General features: G+C 40.1%; 2 protein-coding genes and 1 long non-coding RNA gene across 7 annotated transcripts in view; 1 reads left to right on the forward strand and 2 right to left on the reverse strand.

Annotated features, from left to right (window-relative positions):
• Window positions 1-18790, forward strand: part of kntc1 (kinetochore associated 1) — a 28981-nt gene extending 10191 nt beyond the window's left edge. For 2 of the 5 annotated variants that reach the window (XM_031309155.2, XM_031309157.2), the window contains exons 34-62: window positions 141-241; window positions 616-760; window positions 878-934; window positions 1022-1185; window positions 1327-1431; window positions 1523-1651; window positions 1872-1988; window positions 2099-2208; window positions 2304-2520; window positions 2802-2891; window positions 2979-3144; window positions 3478-3536; window positions 3649-3865; window positions 3952-4025; window positions 4131-4341; window positions 4617-4729; window positions 4851-4906; window positions 5042-5120; window positions 5207-5331; window positions 5438-5573; window positions 5663-5758; window positions 5932-5988; window positions 6428-6482; window positions 6672-6735; window positions 7194-7323; window positions 7654-7743; window positions 8729-8883; window positions 9876-9978; window positions 10182-10666. In XM_031309155.2, coding sequence (XP_031165015.1) covers window positions 141-241; window positions 616-760; window positions 878-934; window positions 1022-1185; window positions 1327-1431; window positions 1523-1651; window positions 1872-1988; window positions 2099-2208; window positions 2304-2520; window positions 2802-2891; window positions 2979-3144; window positions 3478-3536; window positions 3649-3865; window positions 3952-4025; window positions 4131-4341; window positions 4617-4729; window positions 4851-4906; window positions 5042-5120; window positions 5207-5331; window positions 5438-5573; window positions 5663-5758; window positions 5932-5988; window positions 6428-6482; window positions 6672-6735; window positions 7194-7323; window positions 7654-7743; window positions 8729-8883; window positions 9876-9978; window positions 10182-10217 — 3257 coding nt within the window. In that variant the 3' untranslated portion in view covers window positions 10218-10666. Of the gene's footprint in view, window positions 1-140; window positions 242-615; window positions 761-877; window positions 935-1021; window positions 1186-1326; window positions 1432-1522; window positions 1652-1871; window positions 1989-2098; window positions 2209-2303; window positions 2521-2801; window positions 2892-2978; window positions 3145-3477; window positions 3537-3648; window positions 3866-3951; window positions 4026-4130; window positions 4342-4616; window positions 4730-4850; window positions 4907-5041; window positions 5121-5206; window positions 5332-5437; window positions 5574-5662; window positions 5759-5931; window positions 5989-6427; window positions 6483-6671; window positions 6736-7193; window positions 7324-7653; window positions 7744-8728; window positions 8884-9875; window positions 9979-10181; window positions 10667-18624 lie in introns of those variants that run through there. The other 3 variants (XR_004106669.2, XM_031309156.2, XR_004106670.2) reach the window with 3 other exon arrangements.
• Window positions 2954-20955, reverse strand: LOC118493297. Its single transcript, XR_004895287.1, has 3 exons — window positions 20812-20955; window positions 11412-11415; window positions 2954-2964 (listed from the first exon to the last, which is right to left on the reverse strand). It is a non-coding gene; the product is annotated as an uncharacterized LOC118493297 (long non-coding RNA).
• On the reverse strand, window positions 11951-14529 carry LOC116056807 (hydroxycarboxylic acid receptor 2-like). The gene has a single exon (XM_031309159.2). The coding sequence runs from the start codon at window positions 14374-14376 to the stop codon at window positions 13297-13299; it is 1080 nt and encodes a 359-aa protein (XP_031165019.1). The 5' UTR covers window positions 14377-14529; the 3' UTR covers window positions 11951-13296.
• Window positions 20956-22708: the final 1753 nt, after the last annotated feature.

Here is a 22708-nt window from a genome sequence, read left to right on the forward strand (position 1 = left end):
GAGCATCTAGGCTAAGTAGTTCACATGAGACAAATGTTTTTCTCTTTGTTTAACATCTGAACTCTGAGCCAACCTGGCTGCTTTCGTTTGCTTCAAATCATCCCGAAGAAAAAAAGACAATATTATAATCACTGTTGCAGATTTGCTTCTGGACTGTCTGGAGCTCTGCAAGTGCACAAGGATAGCTATGGATGTCTATCATCAGTGTCAGTTATCAGACAACTATGGCTTTATCGCCAAGGTCAGTATCTAGTCTTTCTTTATAAAATGACACAGTATTTTTGTCTGGTTTGTGCTTAATATGTTCTATGATATATATTTCTGCAGATTTAAATCGGCCATCTTATTTTACAAATTAGTAACTGGGAATCTACCAGGTGAACTCAGATAATCGAATTAGATAATAATATTATCTATTATCTACAGTAACAGAATTTTCAAGCAGGAGTTTGTGCGATTACAGTAAGATACCTTTTGGCTTTTTGAAAAGTTCCCGGAAATAAGCAAGGAAGCCCCCTGGAAGTTCCAATTGAGTAATGCCTCCACTTTACAAAGTTATGAAATTAACCAAAAGCATAAAATAATGTTTTGTATTTGCGTTGTTTAACGACACAGGATTTGACCTTGGAGACAGAAAAAGATCCACATTCTCAGTGGAGTTTTCAGGATGTTTTTAACGAAGATTGCATTGTTCTGGACCCAGTGTCTGTGCTTCCAGTCCAATATGAAATTACCAACTGCTTGCTGCCTGTTTCTCGGGGTAAGATGCTCAAATCAATCATTTACTGAATGTCTATTTAGTATTACATCACCTTAGGTAGTCTTCAGCTAACTGGTTTCATCAGCTGTTGGGCTAATTTTATTCCCAATCCTGCAGATACCAAACTGTACCCACTGGACTGCTCCTGTCTGTCACACTGCTCATTTGAAGACGGTCTGTACTTAAGTTTATATTTCATTGTTATTCCTTGAACTTGTGATTTTGAAAGCTTACCTTTTATTTTGCCTGGTCCACATGCAGGATCAAACTACCTGCGGCCCCTCCTGGGTCCCTTGGACAACATGTTAGAGATGTTACAGGAGTGCAGTCAGCTGGAGCTGACCCTCAGACTGCTGGTCAACTCATACGGCAGCTGCCTGCAGCATGTCACCTCTAATGTTATGGACGTAAAGCTCAGTGTACAGGTATGGCTGCAACATATCCAGTGGTGCTGTCAGTGCCACTGCCATATGTGTTTCAGGAACAAATTGCCAGTTAGACCAAGCAAGCATATTTTGTTTGTTTATAGTGAAAATGTCACAGTAAACTATTAACTCTTCTTTCAGCTTTATGATGCCAGAGAGCTTAAGATCTACAGTGCATGCTTGAATAATCTTCGAAAGAAAACTACTTCATCTCTGAATGCCGTTGCTGTGGCTCTCTTGAACAAGGTGAGTCTACTGAGACTGGGAGGTTAGTAGCAGTATACTGCGTTTTAGTATATTTTTAAAAATAACTGTCTCTATTTTTTATGGGCTGCAGGTGTTCAACTGGAGGGTGGTTGATTGTGATTTGGCTATTGGACTATGTACGCTCCTCTCCAAAGCAGAAGTCTCCAAAATTTTGTGGAAGGTTATTGACAACACCTGGCAGAACTATGACAAAATCTTGGTAGGCAATATGATTGCTGTTCTTCTGTATTTTATTGTCAAACCTTTTTTGTTTTATTCATGAAAAATTAAAGAGAAAGAGCCAGGCTTGAAATCATTGATATTTTTTAAATCAGCCATGACAAAACATTAAGCAGTTTGTTGGGAAAAAGAAGATTACAAGTACACACGTGTATGTGCACCTCTCCATTCATGTTTTCAATCAGCGACTGATTTTTCAGGCTGTGGCCAGGATCGGGGCCAATCTCTGCTGCTTGTACAGTGAGGCAGAGGAACAAGAGAAGTTTCTCTCTGTCATCACTGATGCTGAATGGGGCATCAAGCTCAGCAAATTAGAGGTGTGTGGATGAAAACCACAATCACATTATACTTCACAAGTAGGTGTCTCTCTTGACTTGAGATTTAACGTGACCTGACGTCTAACATGCTTGCCCCTGCTCTGCCACAGATATCCATCCAGCCAGTGTTCCGTCAGCGACCTGAGATGAAGAGTAGTCTGATCCCTGATCTGGTGAAAAACAGGAGGATCACCCCAGACATTATCCTCCAGTACTGCAGGTCAGCTGCTCTAACTACAGTGTTCTTTCACTTTTGGGTCCAGAAATGTTCAGTATTCTTTTCCTTCCTGTGCTCACTTCTACTTCTGTCTGCAGTACCTTTGGTCTAGACACTGACGGTGTGATCAACCAGTACATTACCACCTTACTGCTGCTCCAAGAGGACGAGGAAGGTGCCAGTGACCCAGGCCCAGGCCAGGAAGAGGTGCAGCCTCTGTGTCATGCAGATGCGCTGGAGCGAGTCTTGCAGATTATCCCGATGTTACACAACACCAGCGAGCTCACCGACAGCCTCTGTGCTGCCATATCCAAGGTTTGTGCATGGGGACAAACTGAAGGAGGGAAAACTTCATTAACATGAGGGCTCAGCCCTATTATTTTCTTTTAGTTGCCAACCCAATTAACCAATATTGCCCAGAATTACTGACATACAGTACTTGGTTTAGTACTGCTATGGCAAACCGATTCAAGACAAGTCTGAGCTACACCACTGAAAGGAGTTTACTGTCATAGTTTATTATTTTGGTGTTTCTGTCCTGAACAAAATTTAAGTTTGACTATTCACCTAACTTGTAAAATGCCTTTCTTATACAGCTCAGCCCTTACAACTATGAGAGGATCGAAGTAGTGCTGAAGATCATACAGGCTGCAGATGAGAATGTGACAACCTTTTCTATTAGTCAGGTAATAAAAACAAATTGGTATTGCAAATAGTTCCTTGTCTTCAAAATGCATTGTGCAGACTAGCAACCAGTGTCTTTTAATGCACAGGCAATGGGCCTCCTTCAGCACCTGAAGTCCTACAAGCGAGTCTCTCCTCCATCAGACGTGGAGAACACTCATCTTCTAGAAAACAGCCTGCTGCCAAACTTTCTGTCCAACAGCAGATTGCCCTTCCATCTGCTTTTGCAGACCAAACATTACTGGAAGATCATCTGTGAGTTTTAATGCTTCAGTATTATTGCTGACAAACTCAAATTACTCTGATTGTATTAGATCTGCGCTGGTTGCCGTACCGACCAAGTACAGAGTGTGTGGACTGGTAGCTGGAGAGTGCCAGTTCACCTCCTGTGCATTGCCGAGGTCCCCTTGAACCCCCAACTGCTGAGAAGCACATGTCCATTTAATGCATTTGTATAGTGTGTGTGTGTGTGTGTGTGTGTGTGTGTGTGTGTGAGAGAGAGAGAGAGACTTGTATAAACAAATTAATTTCCCCTTTGGGATTAATAATGTATGCCTTCTTCTTCAAAACTGTTTTTTCTGTGTTTAGCTCCTGAGCTCTGTGAGGAGACCTTTCCCACACTTCTTCTGATTAGCAAACTGATGAAGGTAAAGCACACTAATCTACAATGTAGCCTTACTCTGTATAATCACAAAAAATATATAGATTTATCTGTTAGACTGCTATTCAGTTTATTCAAAGCTTCCTGTCTCTTTCCAGGTGAGCCTTGATAAGTTATACATGTCAGCAGCGAACCATGTGTTTGAGAAGAAGATGAAGCCTTTACTCTTAGAGCAGAGGAAAAAGGGTCAGGGCCATGGCTACAGTAAGGAGACTTTCAAGGTGGCCAAGGCCATGATGGAATACATCCACTGCATCCAGAGCCCGGAGTGGGCTGCTGCCACAGCCCACAAGATCACCCAGGAGCTGCCACCAGGTGTGTGTGTGTGTCTGTCTCTGTGTCTGTCTCTGTGTCTGTCTCTGTGTGTCTGTGCTGACTGAATTGTTTCCTGTTCTCTACAGGCTATGAGAAGACAAAGTCTCTTAAGTTCTGTTTGGCTCTTGGAGATGCCTGGCTGAAGGATCCAAACCTTGAGGTCAGTGGTTGTGATTGTTATATGGTATAAACTTCAAATCTCTCACATCCGGTTAGTTTTTCCTAAACTGGTTGGTTTAATCTACTCCCCTATAATCCTGAGCAGGAGGCAGCACGGGCCAGAGGGGAGACCTTTCTGTCCAAGCTGAAGCTGCAGTTCCAGCGCTCGGCTACCGAGAACGCCTTGATAACCAGCCAGTTAAACAGCCCAGAGCATCTGAAACTGACTGGGCTGCCAGCCAGGCTCATAGTGGCTCTGTATGAGCACAGCGGTGTGGAGCAGCGCTACAGAGACTCGGGAGGTCAAACCTATCCTGGTGAGCACGCTTTGACACAGCAGTCTGCTGTAGAAGCTGAAGTAAAGCAATGTTCCTCTAGAAGCTTTATTTTCTTTATGATTAAAGTGTGTTATATCACTTTGCACTGCCTTTTATGACATTGAATTATTCATCAGCTATAAATTATTTTCTACTTATTAACACTACACTTTCCTGCTTTTTAATGAAGGCTAAAAATGTTTGATATGTTGTAACTGGGAGAAAGTCATCAACAATGTTGATTCCTTCTAATTGGATCATTTGCCTCTGAGCAGATATTCATGCAGTGGTTCAGGAAATAGCCACCATCAACAAGGTGGATCTCCTGAAAATCCGTAACATGATGTTGGAAAAATGGATCTGCAAAACAGGCCCTGCTGTCACCAAGGTATGTCTCTCTGAGCTTTTATTCACTAATCACAGTTTCTGTTCATCTGCTTACGTTGTGTTTTATAAAAGTATAGTCCATTGTGTAGAAATTTGACAAAACATATTTTTCTTTGATAAAGGATATCGGTAATCATGAATGTATCAGCAACATCGAGGACGACCCAGACTTAATGAGGTAGAGAGTCATTTGCTTGTCTGTTACTCATTTTTCTTTCCCTGTATTATTTGACATCCACAATGATTGGGCAAAGAGTTGGAACACCAATATGTGTCAGCTTCTCTGTTTATTGCGTTTATTTGATGCTCTCAGGGTGGTGTACATGCTGCAGTCTTCACCCATGGATGATGCTGTCTGTCTCCTAAACCCTATCCTATCTGCTGAAACCTGGGTGAGTAATACATTGCAGTGAGTCAAAATTGGACAAAGTGTCGAGAGAAAGTGACTGAAGTCTATTTTTTGGATTTCCTCCTGTAGCCGCTCAGTACTTCTGGGCCTCGTCTGACCTTCTGCCATCGGACTCGAGCGCTGCTTTGTCTCGTCCGCCTCGCTGATTCGGCCACTCTGGAGGCTAAGTTGCAGATCCCCAGGAACAAAATTCAGTAATAGGAAACGCGTTTAATAGTACTCATGGATTCATTAATTGCCAAGTTAATTTAAGGGGTGTGTAAGATGTGTTAAAGACTCTGTATTTATATTCCCATACAGATATTATCTGAAGTGCTACATCTTTGTCTCTCAACTGGAGGCATTAAACATCCCTTACACGGTGCAGTCTTTCCTCAGTAGTCCCAAAGAGGGCTTGGTTAAAGGGTTGTGGAAGAACCACAGTCATGAGCCGCAGGTACTGTTTTAACCGAAAACATTGAAACTATTCTAGCTAGTTACTTCACTATAGTTCCACTGAAACTAAAGCACCCTTTGTCCTTTCAGGCGGTGCGGTTGGTGGCTGACCTGTGCTTGGAGTATCAGGTGTACGACCCTCAGCTGTGGAACAGTCTGCTTCAGAAGCTGCTGGGCTTCAACTTGGTGAGGCACCAGATAAAATCTTTCTAATCACACAATTAGTCTCAAATTCTATTAAAAAAAGATAATTGAATGCAGTATCTCACTCATACATTATGTCTATGAAGTTTTTCTCCAGTCTTTGTAAAATTGTTGAGGGGGACATTACAACCTGTGTGCATGTTTTTCTCCCTCAGATCAGCCACCTCCAGAAGGTGCTAGAGGCAGTAGTGGCTGTGCCTGCTCTGTGGGAGGTAACGTCATAGTTCATCGCTTTTATTTAAAGAAATGCAAATAATGCTGTTATTTATCTCTGTTACTTGAGACATGGTACATTTCAGTAAAGTTCAATGTGGCCCCAAAGTGTATATGATAAATGTCTTAATTGTTACAAAATATCAGAAATACAACCTGCACCAGAACCAGGACTCAGATGGCGGCCAGTTGCCGTTCTTTAATAGTGACAGTAGAGATATAGACAGGAAATGTGAGCAGAGAAAGGGCTGGATATGAAATGCAACAAAGATTTCACGGCCAGAATTAAACCAGGAACGTTGCAGTTAAATAGTATGTGACTTAACCAATAGATGTGGAGCCAAAAGTAAAAATGCTTCCAACTATCATTGCTACAATACAAGTGATAATCGAGAAAGGGCTGCAAAGCTAATTTTATTCACTTTATTTTCTCCCCAGATTTCCAGTTTCTCCAGGACCTGGAGGAGTATGATACTGGCACCTTTTGTCTCAGGTACTAAGTTTATAATAGTGAATTCACTTCCATTAACGGAACAGATGTATGTGTTTTTAGGCTGACTGACTTTTTGTTATACAATGTTTTGGTAGAATAATTGATGCTGATTGGCTAGAAGGTTATTGATATACATGTTTGCAATGCTCAGTATGCTCCTAACTGTCTGATCTGTTTTCTTGGTGACAGCTTCTGTTCCTCTGAGTCCTGATCAACAGGCAACACTCTACAGGACCTTTGTTCTCCTCCTCAAGTACGCTTTTACTCATGTTCAACCATTTACAGCCAACTGTTCTGTTTGCTAGGACTATGTAGAACTTTCATGGACTGCTAGTACTAGAATATGAACATTTAAAACATGCATGATAGATGAAACTGTTTTGGGTTGGGGGGGGTTTGGGTACACTGCATGGCACTGAACTGAAAACTTTATAATGTGGTTTCAAAGCAGTCTGGCTGTCCAACAGTGTTCAGAAATCCTTACACTTTATGTTCAAAGTCATTGCAAGGGTCTTAAAATAGTGCTTATTTTTAAGCACCTCGCTCACAAAAAGGGGATTGATGTTGAAACCATAATCTGTTTCATGCACCCAGGTTTGATTTACTGAATGTTGGAATTTCTTTATGAAAAAAGCAGTGATGACCTGAATAATGTGTCATATTCTCTTCATTTTTATTCCAACTGTCCTGCCGCTCATCTTTCTTTCCAAGGTGCCCTTTCCTGTTGAATCTGGACCTGATAGGAATTGCTAATCGCTTTGCACAATTCAATCTGCCATCCTTTGCCCTGGGAACTCTCCTTCTCATCCCCTGTGCCAATAAAAAGGCCCAGCAGATCCAGGTGAGTACATCCATGTCAAGACAACATGTGAGAAGGAACCGTTACACTTTACTTGAAGGTATCTACATAAGAGTGGCATGACACTGTCATGAACGTGTCATAAACATTATAAACAAGTCATAAACGTTTATGACATAACGCAAGTGTCATTCGGTTTTTGTCATGACAAGTTATGGTTAGGGTTAGAGTTAGGGTTCATGTGTCATGACAGTGTTGTGTTCATGACAGTGTCATGTCACTCTTGTGTAGATACCTTCAAGTAAAGTGTTACCAAAGGAACCCTAATTACAATCCCATTGTCATGACCATCACTGTTTTTGCTGTTTCCAGGGCTTTCTGTCTGTGTGTAACCCAGTCGCTGTCCTTGAGCAGGTAGAAGAGCTCATGAACACTGGGGAATTAGCTGGAGTTCCCTCACAGGTTAGATGTAACTTTCTACTATTTGTACCACTTAAGGCTGATCTATGGTTGTACGTAGGCAGAGCCTTCCGCAGAGCCTACGCTGTAGCCTACGTAAGTGGCCTACGTAAGTGGCCTACGCCATTGTGAGGATTTATACTTGCTACTTACTACGCTGGTGAGTCTGCATCGTTCTAGTGCATCTCTTTAAGAGAATAGCAGAGCCGGTGTGTATGGTAGAGCGATTGAGAGAGTGATGGGGATTAGCTTTGGAGCTAGTACCGACTCCAGCGGCGGAGACAGAGAAACAAAGCATCTCCACTGTGCTTTCTGACCATGGTCGGAAAGCTGTAGCAGGAAAAGTTAACCCTCTCCTTGATTTCATGTTGTTCACGGAGAAGGAGAAACTAGAAACGAGTAGGGGGAAATGCACTGTTACCAAGCCATGGCCAAGCGGACCAATCACAGTTGTTGCGGTGTGTGTCGTTGCGACGTGCAGTTAGATTTCTGGGGAAGTGACTGTCAGGCTATGGCATAGGGTCCATATCTACGGATACCTACGGCATAGATTAAATGCAGAATCATAAATCAAGCTTTACACGAGAAGTGACATTTCTACTACTTTAAACTGACACTTCACGCACTTAAACTTGAATTGACACTTCAACTTCATTCAGTGCACTTAAACTGCTATTTTAGTGTTTTTATTTTGACTGTCTCAGTATTTCAGCTATTTCAAATGTTTTAACACATTCATATACACATTCTGGCTATCGGCCCCAGCATAAAGCTGTTAAACAGAAAACTTTGCTGGATAGGTGTGATGGTGTGAAAATGTTAAAGGTGTTTGGTGTTGTTTAAAAAACAACAAAAATGTCAAAGGGAGGTCTGATGCATTGAAACAATATTTGCATTATTGCAATTGTTATTGCTATTTCTTTTTGTTTTGATTATATTGTATTGCATTACATTATGACATGACATTATTGCCTCCATGATTCCTCAGATCAGGGAGACTGTATTAACTTTCATCAGCCAAAATGGACAGCACCAGAAACTGTTGAAGACCAAACACTTCAAGCATCTGGAGCAGCTCATTGTGTCGCGTGGCCAACCTAACCAGGTGAAAGACTTGGTGGACTACCTGATCAGCCAGAACTGGTAAGGTTTTTTTTGTTCGCCAAAATATCACAGGAAAGCAACATAAACGTTTCTGGTCTAAGTGAAGCAAAACAAAACCAATATGCTGATAAATGATAAAATCATACAGGAATCTATGTGTCGGTAGTAGTGGGCTGGACACTGGTCAAAGTGAAATATACATCAAATATCTCTTGTCATTCTTGTTTTGCATTACTGCTGGTAAGATGGAGAAGCCAAATCCAGACTGCCTGCCTCCAGGCTGCCTTAACTCTGACAGAAAGGAATTTGTCCTCAACTGTTGAGATAACTCATCACTTTAAATGGTGACTCCAGGAGATCTTAAGGAACTGAAAACCTGCATATTTATTTTATTTATTTGTTTATTTAACAGGGATGACAGATAGTCATTGAGATCAGAAATTTGATTAATGTTATAACCATGTGTACAGGGATATAAAGAGAAAGAACAGGTTTCAAACAGGATGAGACTAATAAACAATCTACTGTCCATAACCATACATACAGAGTTTATGTACAAACAACAAACGGCAATACAAAAAAAACATCTGTTTAAAGTTATAATACTATTTATGGTCAGCATTTTTAAAGCCAGTCTATTCACCCATTCAAGAGGGAGTGATGCTCTGGATTCATCCAACATTTAAAGGCACAATCTCTGAGATGTACAGGTCCCTCCACCGCCCCATCAGAGTCTGTGTAGTCTACATTACATGCACTGAGGTTGCATGTGGCTTAATGAACACGGTCTGGAATTTGGACGTTTGACGTTATGGATTCAGTTTTTGGGTTATACAGGTCTTGACATTTAATCTTTTTGGTTTTTCTTGAAGTTGTTCAGCTGTTCCAGTCTACTTTAACTGCTGACCGCCACCTGGTGTCCAAGAATCTTACAGATAAAGTGCAAAACAAAAAACACACTGTATATGTTTGACCTTGTCGAATGTAAGATTTGAGTTTTTCACGTCAGATTCTTCTATTCTGCTCTTCAGTCAGGGCGATGCTGACTCACTCGCTCGTGAGTACATGAAACACAGAGAGCTGCAAAGAGGGAACACGCTGACAAACGGCTCACCTTCACCGAGCTGCCTTAAGGTACCTGAAACTGATATCCTGGACCCAGTTTAGTCTGGGCTACAGTGGAGAAATATTATTTTTGTTATTTTCATTTAAGTAGTTGTATTCATCATATTGGTTCAGATTGTGTCTTTATTTTCTATTTAACCATTATCACCTTGATAATTGATCTGTTATACAAACATAACAGACCTGTAAATCCACTTTAATTTGTTTTTCAGGAGTTTCTCAACATGCAAAATGGAGTTTCGGGATGAACTGACACTATTTCTGCAGCTTTATTTATGTTTTCTTGGTCTTTCCCTTGGTCTATTTTGGGCTCAGATGCAATATATCTTTCAACTATTAATGTAATCTTTTAATAAATGCTTTTCAATATAGATTGTGTAGCGGATTCCCTGAAATAAATGATCACAGTCAAAAATCAAAGGCTATTCATCTTTTTTATTTTATCACCTCATGGCTTGTTATTATTTGGTGTATGTTGTTATAACTGTTGGCTAACATGCAGTAGAAAAAACTTCACTATCACTTTAAGTCTTAAAATGAAATGAATTTATGTCTGTGACTTAAAATAACTTAAATGTCAAACTTATACTAGAAAAAAGCAGTTAGATTGCTATTGCCTATTTGACTGTATTTCAGAGTCTTGGGCAGTTTTTCTGTTTTGGTGCATACACAAATAACTCAAAGTATGTAAATGTTCTGTAGGCTGCACTCCTTTATGTATTTAACCCCCATTTTGTTAATTTAGGTTTACTATATTCTTTATTGTAAAAAAAAAAACAAATCTTGTGAGTCCTATTTAGTTACCACTTTTTTGACATCTGTAGACAACTGAAACTGTGGGTAAAACTCACACTTAGTCAAGCTTATATTTGGTAGATGACGATCAGTGAGAGCACACAGATACAAAAGGGCTCAGGGGGCTGATGTGAATGAACCACAAGCACTGTACATTAAAAAGATGCTTCCTGTTTGATTCAGCGGTAGAGTAGTTTATACAATGAAGTCAGAGCTGCATCTCAGCCAGTGTGAGCTTACTTCTCTTTCAAATTCACTTGACTTTTAAAAACGGAGATTGCTGTGTGATTATAATGTACAGTAATAGTCTCTTAAATTTGTCTTCAGTGTTGGGTTGAAATGGCACATTTCACAAATCGAAGACCAAAATGACGTGTTTTTGAAATTAGTGTCCATGTATGGGTTGAAATTACAAATTGGGTTTTACTGTGCATGTCTTCCACAAATTCCACACAAAAGAAATATGTTTGGTCTGCATTGTAATCATAGACTGTAAATATGGATATAATATTTACAGTCTATGATTGTAACCCCTGAAATGTATTAGAAATAGTAGTAGTAGAGAAATAACTTTCATTACCTGGCAGTGGCAACTTCTGCATAGTTATTGCAACATATTTCTTCTGTATTACTGCATCATACCCAACTTCCCTTTGTGTTTACCATAATATGAAGAGCATGCATGGGAAAGTAATGTGTATGCAAAACATATTCTATAGAGACATGTTTTTAAAACCTGCCAATAGTTATTTAGATAGTTGGTGGTAGTTTAATCTATTAGTAGTATTGCTTACTGTAAATGTGTATTAGAGATGTGATTCAAGTGTTTCTATATGTAGTTATTTATTTGAGATTATTATGTGCCTGTAAGGTAATTGAGTTTACTTTTGGTCAAGATAACAACCCTTAAATGGCTGTCTGCATACTTTTTGGAGAATCATCTAAACGTAAGGGAGGAGGTGTTTGTGGTTTATTATATTTGTATTTATAAATGTGGTATGAACCACACTATCTGTACTGAAAATCATTGGCTGTTTCAAAGAGCTCACCAGATGCACACATCTGCAGCAGCTTAAGTTAGTCTTAAATGAGCTGTGTGTCGTGCTGTTTACTCATTTATGTGAATTACGTTAGTAAGAATGACTTGTTTTTCATTAAATATGTTGCCTAAGTCCTCTACCTCCTATAAGAAGAAAACTAGTTTTAATAAGGCCACATAAGCCAAAGCCAACTTTATTGTCAATTCTGGCATATGTACAGGACATAGAGGATTTCTCTCAGACCTTATACAAGTACAGAAAATGAACAAAACAAAAACAAGGGTTTTAAAAATAATAAGATAAAGACAAAATACTTAAAATATTCTAAATATTTACAAGTTAAGTGTAAAGGGGGGGGCGACAATAACAAGATACAGACAGATCAAGAACAACAACAAAAACTGTAATGATAAGTAGTCGAAGTAGAACAGATTGCAAAGTGCAAATAGAAATGAAAGATTAAAAAAAAGATGTGCAGGTAATATGACTTCCACATGAGTAATTAGCAGAACATAAGCAAACATCGAAATTCCATAACATACAGTATATTCTCACCAACTCATGTTTTGTTTTGTATTGGATGTGTAAGATAGAAGGCCGTTTGACCAGACTACTTCACATTTGAATTAAATATGCTTGTGTTATATTGCGTTATTGTGACAAATCGCATTACTGTTATCGCAGAATGCAACTATTTAAATATGAATCCTTGATTTATTTTGGTTATCAATTCTTATAGTGACTTCTATGTATTGTGTGTATGTATAAGTGTGTGCACTTCATGGTAGGTGGAAGTCAAATGAAGTAATCCAGGGAAACATGGTTAAAAAACACTTCTTTTTTTAAATTTTACCTTTATGTATCTCATTAATAGGATGTTGTGTGTCCTTACTTGTGTGTGTCTGTCAGTGTGCATGGGTCTGTGTTGTTTGTCCCCGTCTGTTTTGGACCTGAACTGGGTTGGTTTTCGGGTGGGTAGGGGACTGGAGGGGAAGTGACATGCTGTTTTAACTATGCTTTGTTCACTTTGGCCTATGTTGTATGTCATTTATTGTTAAAATTTAAATTAAAAAAAGTTGGAAAAAATATATCTCATTAATAAGACTGATTCTGATCATTTCTTTTTTATGCTGCCTTTTTTAAGTAATTGCTCATTTCTTACACTGCACTATAACTTGTATTCTTGTATTTAGAGCTACAAAGATTAATCGATTAGTTGTCAACTATTAAATTAATCGTCAACTATTTTGATAATAAAAAAACATTTTAAGTCATTTTTTATGAAAAAGTTCAAATTCTCTGATTCCAGCTGGTGTCTGTATAAGTCATACTAAATATTAAGTAGGCTACATAAATTATTTCATGACTTTACAATGAGCATATATGTGGCAAAAAAATATAACAATCGTTTGCACTTACATGACAACTTTGAAAGAAACGTGTCACTTTAAATCAAGCTGCATCTATCTCAATGATTTCCTAGATTTTGAGATCACAGCTGGCTGAGCGACTGGGAGCCTGTTTCTCGAGTTTTCTTCTCTGCACTTTCAGCAGTGTCTGCTTGGGACAGATGAAGAGCTTTCCTGCAGATGTTCTTGAAGATAGGGCTGGAGAAGTAGTAAACCACAGGGTCCAGCACGCTGTTGAGATAGGTCAGGCTAATGGTGATGTAAAACGTGGTGGTCAGGTCTTCCAGTGCATGGCAGACAGAGTGGCTGGCTACTTGTTGGAACTTGATCCAAATCAGCAGCTGTGTGATGTTGCTAGGGAGGAAGCAAATGATGAAGAGCACCGCCACTACTGTGATGAAGCACAGAGCCTTCTTAATCTTTGCATGCTGGGCCAACTGTCTCCTTCTCAGGTGGCCAATAATTTGGAATGTGCAGTAGAGAATCACAAGCAGAGGCATATAGAAGGAAAAGACGAATGCAAACTTATGCCAGCTCAGATTACTGTTGGCTTCAGTCTCAATCATGAAGCTCTCACAGTAGGTTGTGTTGTTGTGTTGCAGAGTGAAGACATGAGCTGACATTGAGATGGTGAGCAACCATAGTGCAAGTGCTCCACACATGGCTTTGGAGATACTCAGAGAGTTGATGGGATGATGGGGATGCACCACACGCATGTACCTATCCACAGCGATAGCCATCAAGAAGAGGGTACTTCCACTGCGGTTCATTGCCAACATGAAGAGGCAGGTGTTGCAGAGAGCGCCTCCAAACTTCCACTCGATCTCAGAGATGTAGTAGCTGGCACGGAAAGGCAAAGCCATGATGAGCAGAAAGTCAGCCATTGCCAGGTTAAAAAGTAACACCGTGCTGCTCTTCCAGGGCTTCAGGTGGAAGCAGAAGATCCAGAGAGCCAAACCATTTCCAAGGACTCCCAAAACAAATTCTGTCACCAACAGTGGAGGGAGCACACTGATCAGCAGAGTTCCATTGAAACTGCATTTCATGTTGAGTTTTCTGTTGCCTTGCTGGCTACAGATCAGAGGAATAACACATTGAGGACAGTCTGCATTCTTTAAAGGGAAACCTCTATACGAAAAAAATTGTGAAGTGTGTTTTAGCATTTCTAGGAAGCCCGGTGGTTCTGCTTTTCATTAAATGTTAAGTGATTTTAAAGAAGGGTTGACTATTTGCATCAGAGGGGCCAGCATTATTGAACATTATCAGTTTACAATACCTTGCATATGGAAACCCTTTAACTATTTTGACCTTGAGGCTTGTATTACAATAACTGATGAGTCCTTTATCTTCAATTGAAATCCACTTACTGCATGTTTAACTGTTCTTGTTTCAATTATAACCATTATTAAATGTCCCTGAGAATTGTTTTTTAATTTTATTTATTAACCTTTATTTTACCAGGAAATGATCCCATTGAGATTCAGAATCTCTTTTTCAAGGGAGTCCTGGCCAAGACAGCAGTATAATAGTTCCATATTTAAAATATACAGTTAAAAAAAAAAAACAGAAAAAGACAGTTGGCGATTTAACATCATCTCAACATAATCACCAGCAGCGCCCAGTAACAGCACATGTGAATTTAGTACTCAAATAGTAATTTCTCCTAATTTTAAACTGTGTCATAGTTGGTAGGTAGTCTAATTTAAGATGATTCTGCAATTTATACCAGGATGAGGGTGCAAAAACTTTAAAGGCACTTTCACCGAATACAGTTCGGGGAATGTCATACATGATTTGCCCGTTTGAGCGAAGATTACATGTCCTGGTAGTGACTTTAGGAGTCAGGAGAGAACATAAGTAAGGAGGCAGTTTACACAGAATGGCCTTAAAAAGAAAAATATACCAATGCTCCAACCTGCAAGTGGGCAAAGAAGGCCAACCAACACTCATACAAGCTACAGCGATGAGTACGAAAACTATAATTAGTTACAAATCTACTCTATACTGAGTACTGAGAAACTCTTGGCTCTTTAAATTTAGGAACTGAAAAGCATGATCTGTTCTGACTTTTAGCCCTTTCACTGTTACGTTTAGCTGTTACATAATTATTTTGAAATCTTTGTATAAGATCCCTGTTGGTGCACACATGCATGCATGTCTGTTTGTATTTGGATGTTTGTGTGCAGGTGTGAATGTTGGCAAAGATACACATTCATGTAGTGTATATGGAGTTTAAAATTAATATTTCTTGCCCTTTGGGTGGGGTTGGTGTGAAGTGTGATGGTTTTGTAGATTCGGAGATTAGCAGAATGCTCTGGGGGTGGTGAGACTGATATGGTGTTTATTTAAAGTATGATGTATACAGTTTTTTTCAACATGTATCAAGTGAACTGTTGTACAATTTCATTTATGGTAATGTAACCATTGCAATGAACACAAATAAGAAGAGTCTAGAATCTATTACCTTAGTTTGAGAATGCTTTAGAAATAATGAGGAAGGAAGCTTAACAAGATAGCAGTGTCTGTTTCCTGTTGTGTGGTGTTTAGCAATGATTAATAGATAGTCATGCAGTGGTTCAGGAAATAGCCACCATCAACAAGGTGGATCTCCTGAAAATCCGTAACATGTGGCCGGGTTGGATCAGTGGGTAGAGCAGGCGCACATATACTGAGAGTGTCACATCTAGTCCCTGTGTCAAGTTTCTTTGTTTAGTTGGTTTCATGTTTTCTGTTGGTTTTCCCATTTTCTGTTTTATTTTGAAGTCTGTCTTTTCTCCCTAGTCTGGTTTTACTTCCTGTCTTGGTTTTCCCGCCCTTGTGATTGTCTGATGTGTTTCACTTGTTCCCCAGCCCTAGTGTAAACTGTCCTTTGTTTCCTCATTACCCTGTGTATTTAGTCTCTGTGTTTCCTTTGTGTCTTGTGGGATTGTTACGTTTCGTTCCGTGTGCTGCATGTGTTGTTGTTCTGAGGTGTCAGGTATTGCTCTGAGTTTTTTTGTGTTTTTCAAGTGGTGTACTGTGTGTGCCTGCTCATTCCTGGCTTCCTCGCTTCCTGGCCTGCGTGCTTTTGGGACTTCTTCTTTGTACGTTTTGTTTGCCCTGCTATCCTCTTCATTTTGGGATTTTCTCTTCATTAATAAACTTTAAACTCTGCATTTGGGTCCAAGCCTCATCTATCCTTGACAGAGAGGTTTATGCCTCGACGCAGAGGTCCAGGTTCGAGTCCGACCTGTTACGATTTCCTGCATGGAAATCCACCTCTCTCCCCTTTCTCCCCTAGCTGTCCTGTCAAAAATTTAAAGGCGGAAAAAGCCCCCCAAAATATTTCTGTAACATGATGTTGGAAAAATGGATCTGCAAAACAGGCCCTGTAATCACCAAGGTATGTCTCTCTGAGCTTTTATTCGCTAATCACAGTTTCTGTTCATCTACTTACATTGTGTTTTATCAAATTATAGTCCATTGTGTAGAAATTTGACAAAACATATTTTTCTTTGATAAAGGATATTGGTAATCATGAATGTATCAGCAACATCGAGGAGGACCCAGACTTAATGCGGTAGAGACATTGCTGTTACTTTTTTGCCACATTTTCCTTCTGAGTAGCCTTTAATTATGTTGTTTGTTTGTTTTTTATGAAAATTCAATAGAAAATAAATAGAACTGTTTTCTTTACCACTTTAAAATATTTGCTTAAATCACTTAATGGTGAGTGATCACTGAAGAAATTCTGTTGACAATTACATGGAAATAAGTTTGTATCTATTTCTAGTACTCTTTAATGTAGGCCTACAGTATAAAAATGTCAGTTGCTTGTCTGTTACTCATTTTTCTTTCCCTGTATTATTTGACATCCACAATGATTGGGCAAAGAGTTGGAACACCAATATGTGTCAGCTTCTCTGTTTATTGTGTTTATTTGATGCTCTCAGGGTGGTGTACATGCTGCAGTCTTCACCCATGGATGATGCTGTCTGTCTCCTAAATCCTATCATATCTGCTGAAACCTGGGTGAGTAATACATTGCAGTGAGTCAAAACTGGACAAAGTGTTGAGTGACTGATGTCTATTTTTTGGATTTCCTCCTGTAGCCGCTCAGTACTTCTGGGCCTCGTCTGACCTTCTGCTATCGGACTCGAGCGCTGCTTTGTCTCTGGAGGATAAGTTGCAGATCCCAGGAAAAGAATTCAGTAATAGGAAACGCGTTTAATAGTACTCATGGATTAATTAATTGCCAAGTTAATTTAAGGGGTGTGTAAGATGTGTTAAAGATTCTGTATTTTATATTCCCATACAGATATTTTCTGAAGTGCTACATCTTTGTCTCTCAACTGGAGGCATTAAACATCCCTTACACGGTGCAGTCTTTCCTCAGTAGTCCCAAAGAGGGCTTGGTTAAAGGGTTGTGGAAGAACCACAGTCATGAGCCGCAGGTACTGTTTTAACCGAAAACATTGAAACTATTCTAGCTAGTTACTTCACTATAGTTCCACTGAAACTAAAGCACCTTTTGTCCTTTCAGGCGGTGCGGTTGGTGGCTGACCTGTACTTGGAGTATCAGGTGTACGACCCTCAGCTGTGGAACAGTCTGCTTCAGAAGCTGCTGGGCTTCAACTTGGTGAGGCACCAGATAAAATCTTTCTAATCACGCAATTAGTCTCAAATTCTATTAAAAAAAGATAATTGAATGCAGTATCTCACTCATACATTATGTCTATGAAGTTTTTCTCCAGTCTTTGTAAAAGACCAGAAGGTGCTAGAGGCAGTAGTGGCTGTGCCTGCTCTGTGGGAGGTAACATCATAGTTCATCGCTTTTATTTAAAGAAATGCAAATAATGCTGTCATTTATCTCTGTTACTTGAGACATGGTACATTTCAGTAAAGTTCAATGTGGTCCCAAAGTGTATATGATAAATGTCTTCATTGTTACAAAATATCAGAAATACAACCTGCACCAGAACCAGGACTCAGATGGCGGCCAGTTGCCGTTCTTTAATAGTGACAGTAGAGATATAGACAGGAAATGTGAGCAGAGAGAGGGCTGGATATGAAATGCAACAAAGATTTCACGGCCAGAATTAAAGGCTGTCTTTAGGCTAACTGACCTTTTTGTTATACAATGTTTTGGTAGAATAATTGATGCTGATTGGCTAGAAGGTTATTGATATACATGTTTGCAATGCTCAGTATGCTCCTAACTGTCTGATCTGTTTTCTTGGTGACAGCTTCTGTTCCTCTGAGTCCTGATCAACAGGCAACACTCTACAGGACCTTTGTTCTCTTCCTCAAGTACGCTTTTACTCATGTTCGTACGTTCGTACATTCTTTTCTATTTAACCATTATCACCTTGATAATTGATCTGTTATAGAAACATAACAGACCTGTAATTCCACTTTAATTTGTTTTTCAGGAGTTTCTCAACATGCAAAATGGAGTTTTGGGATGAACTGACACTATTTCTGCAGCTTTATTTATGTTTTCACACTTGGTCTATTTTGGGCTCAGATGCAATATTTGCACTTATCTACTGTATCTTTCAACTATTCATGTAATCTTTTAATAAATGCTTTTCAATATAGATTGTGTAGCGGATTCCCTGAAAAAATGATCACGGTCAAAAATCAAAGGCTATTGTGAAGGGAGTGTTAACAGAAATGAATGCCTCGCAGCAACACATCGGGGCAGAACCTGAGATGCAGGAAATTATGGTATGTGAGCCAGAGCAATCTGACTGCATTACATTCACGATCCAGCGGCTTCGGGTGCTTGAAGGGACACAACACAAGCTACACACTGAACAAAACTCGGACTTGTTTGTCCGCCCGGCCACCCTGGGAGAGATCCACGGAGGGAGAGAGTTTGCCTTCATTGCAGCCGCGGAGCCGGGCATTTTCTGACTTGAAGTGGAGGACGGCGCGACACATGCACAGGCCAGCGTAACAGATGCACAGGCCGCCCCGCACCGCGGACTGTTGCCGACAGAGGAACCGGAGGGCGCCGGTGGGACTTTGCGTTCGGTGCCGGGCCGAGACTGGAGGACTCAGCACCTGTGAACTAGCAGCGTCTGGGCTACTGAACAGAGTTTGACTGGAGGATGCTGTGTGTAGGTTTTAGAACCAACCTTCGAAGGAACATTTAACCATACTGTAAGAAATGATGAATGCTGGCTACTCAGTCTACAGTCTGTTTTGTGCAACAAAAACAAAACAAACAAAGGACACTTAAACAGATTGAGAATACATGATGGATGCTGGCTGGTCAGTTTACGGTCTATTTGTTAACATTTGGCTAGACTGAAAGAACATGAGGGATGCGGTCTGTTCAGCTCATAGTCCAACTAGATTGGTATGTTTTTCACATAGCTTATTCCAGAAATTGTTTTTCACATAGCCTATTAGATGCAGTTTTGAGCTGGAGTTTTGCGCAAACTGCGTTTGATGTGGTCATGCATCTTACAGATAGGGGAGGGGGTCTGCGGTCTCGGAGGGTTAGGGGATTTATTTTATTTTTTTGTTTTTGTCACACCTTGCTCAGAGCTAACAGTTCACCCTTTTGCTACAGATTTGTCAGCGAAATCCAGTAGGGTACTTGAGACATGTATACATGTAAATTTTGAAGATGGCTGAGCTTTCAACCCTTTCAGTCAACATCAGGGGGCTAAACAGACCGATCAAACAAGCTAAATTCCTGGACTGTTTAAGAAGGAAGAACATAGACGTGGCGTTTATGCAAGAGTCACATTTACGTAAAAGATGTAAAATCGTCTACAAAATAAATACTTCAAGGTTGCTGCCTCATCTAGTGACGACACCAAAACCAAGGGCTCCATTGTGTTGCTGTCGTGGAAATGCACACTCACCATAGACAAAAGCAGTAAAGACTTATCAGGCAGGATATGTACCACGATAAGGAGTAGGAAAATAGCCTTTGTTTCGGTATATGCACCGTCTACATATAATGAAAGTTGTTTTTTTTCCTCACACCTAACCAACGAATTGCTCTCTCTGTCTCTCTCTCTCTCTCTCTCTCTCTCTCTCTCAATGAATATTCACTAATTATAGGGGGAGACATGAATACAGTACTAGATTTAAATCAGGATAGATCAGAGGTCAATCACACAAAAGCCCAAAAACATATTGGACATGTTTAAAGCAGTTGTGGAATCCCACCATCTTACAGATATATGGAGGATGCACAATCCTACTAGCAGGATTACACCTTTTCCACATGTCACCTCACCCACTCCCACATTGATTATATGTTGTGTTCCAGTGAGCTTAAGGCAATGTTCCACACGATAGCAATAGAACCAGCAATTTTGTCTGATTACAATGCGTTAATAACTACATTCCTTTGTGATATGTTAGGAGAAAGATCTAGAAGGTGGCAATTTAATAATTCCCTTCTCCAGATTTATATCAATTAATACCGACTCAGTTTCTGCATATACCTGGCAGGCAACTAAAGGATTTATTAAAGATTTTACATCCTCCTTCGCGGTCAATTTGAAGAGGAAAAGAGAGGCAAGGATAGCGGAGTTGGAAGAACGCTGTAAATCGTTAGAGCAATCTCTTAAGACTTGTTTTTCTAAATCTACACATACTCTTCTAGTCACAAGTCGAACAGAGCTGAATGATCTGCTAAGGAGAGCTGAGTTCATAATGCACAGAGTGGGGCAAAATTACTATTTTAACGTTGTAAATCAAGCAAATTGCTTGCTCTGAAATTACAACAAAGCGAATCCAGAGCTACTATCAACAGCGTCCGCACAGACCGAGGTATCTCAACAAATCCTAAGAAGCACCACTTTTCTATCCTTCTACTCAAAGTTGTATGAGTCCTCCTGCAACCCAGATCTGACACAGCGCCAGAAGTTCCTAAAAGAACTAAACCTGCCTCTTCTTGACCCAGAGGAGGCAGAAGAACTGGGTCAACCTATAACGTTGGGGGAACTTAAATCAGCATTAAAAACAATTTAAAAAAAAAAGGGAAAACGCCAGGGTTGGATGGAATTCCATCAGAACTTCTTCTACAGTATTTTGACATATTAGGACCTACCATTTTACAAGCTTTAACTTCAGCCATAGAGAAGGGTACTTTCCACCAACAAACCAACACTGCGCTGATTTCCGTTATGCCAAAGAAGGGCAAAGATCCTACGGATTGCTCAATCGGGACTGATATTAAGCTTTATTCCAAAGTCCTGGCTCTCCGCTTAGAGTGTTTTATCGAGAAGCTAGTCCACCCCAACCAATCAGGTTTTATTCCCAAGCATCATGCTGCAGACAATGTACGCAGACTATTTCATGTAATAGAAGAAGCCAAAAACCTTCTAACAACGGCAGCAGTTTTATCAGTGGACGCGGAAAAGGCTTTCGACCGCCTAGAGTGGAACTACTTGTGGCAAGTAATGCAGAGGCTTGGTTTGGGGGCCAAATTCATTGACATGGTGTGTACTTTATATGCGAAACCCACGGCCATAGTCTCAACCAATGGATTGCACTCTCAGCCATTTCCCATTAAGCGGGGCTCGCGACAGGGATGTCCGCTCTCCCCCATGCTATTTGCAATCTCTCTTGAACCGTTAGCCCAAGCCATAAGGCAAAATAAAATCTGTAAGGTCCAGATTAAATCCAGTAGCAGCTCAATATCATTATTTGCAGACGATATTTTGTTGTACATTGCTGATCTTGAGGACTCTATTCCAAAAATTCTTAAGCTCTTCAACAAATTTGGCTCAATCTCCGGCTATAAAATTAACTGGAATAAATCTAATCTTCTTTTATTGAACAATAGGCATGTGGCATCAGCCATTAGTGTTACAATACCAACCCAAAGCAAAATTACATATTTGGGCATCACCATACACGCATCCCTACAGCGAGTTGTCCAGGACAACTAGGAAACTATATTAAGTAGTGTTCAAAGGGATCTGACCAATTGGTCTGCACTGCCGGCATCGCTATGGTCCAGGATTGCTGTTGTTAAAATGATCATAGTTCCTCGTGTGAATTTCTTAAGTACAATGATCCCCTTACCCCCACCGATAAATTTCTGGAAGAAACTTGATACCTTAAATTGGCAATATATTTGGAATAATAAACAATCTAGGCTAAAATACTCTACCCTGCAACGTACCTCAAACACGAGAGAAATACAGAAAGTGTATCACAGAGCCTTTCAGCTACGGGCCCTCAGAGTGTGGATGGACCCCCTCATCTACAGTCCCATGGAGAGAAATAGAGCAAAACCTCACTGGAAGTCTAAGACTGCAGGACCTTGCCTTTGCAAGTGTCTGTCCAAAAAGTGTATGTTAGCCTATGGCCCTATTATCACCAACACATTGACCAACATACCAACAAACAGGTGGAGGAGCAACTACACTACACCAACAAGTGGCATTTGAACACCCCAATTTGGCACAATACACACTTAGTGTCTGGTAACAAACCCTTTGCTTGTAAGCAGTGGAATGACAGAGGCATTTATACTGT

The sequence above is a fragment of the Sander lucioperca genome, chromosome 2, assembly GCF_008315115.2.
Source record: "Sander lucioperca isolate FBNREF2018 chromosome 2, SLUC_FBN_1.2, whole genome shotgun sequence".
Lineage (NCBI taxonomy): Eukaryota > Metazoa > Chordata > Actinopteri > Perciformes > Percidae > Sander > Sander lucioperca.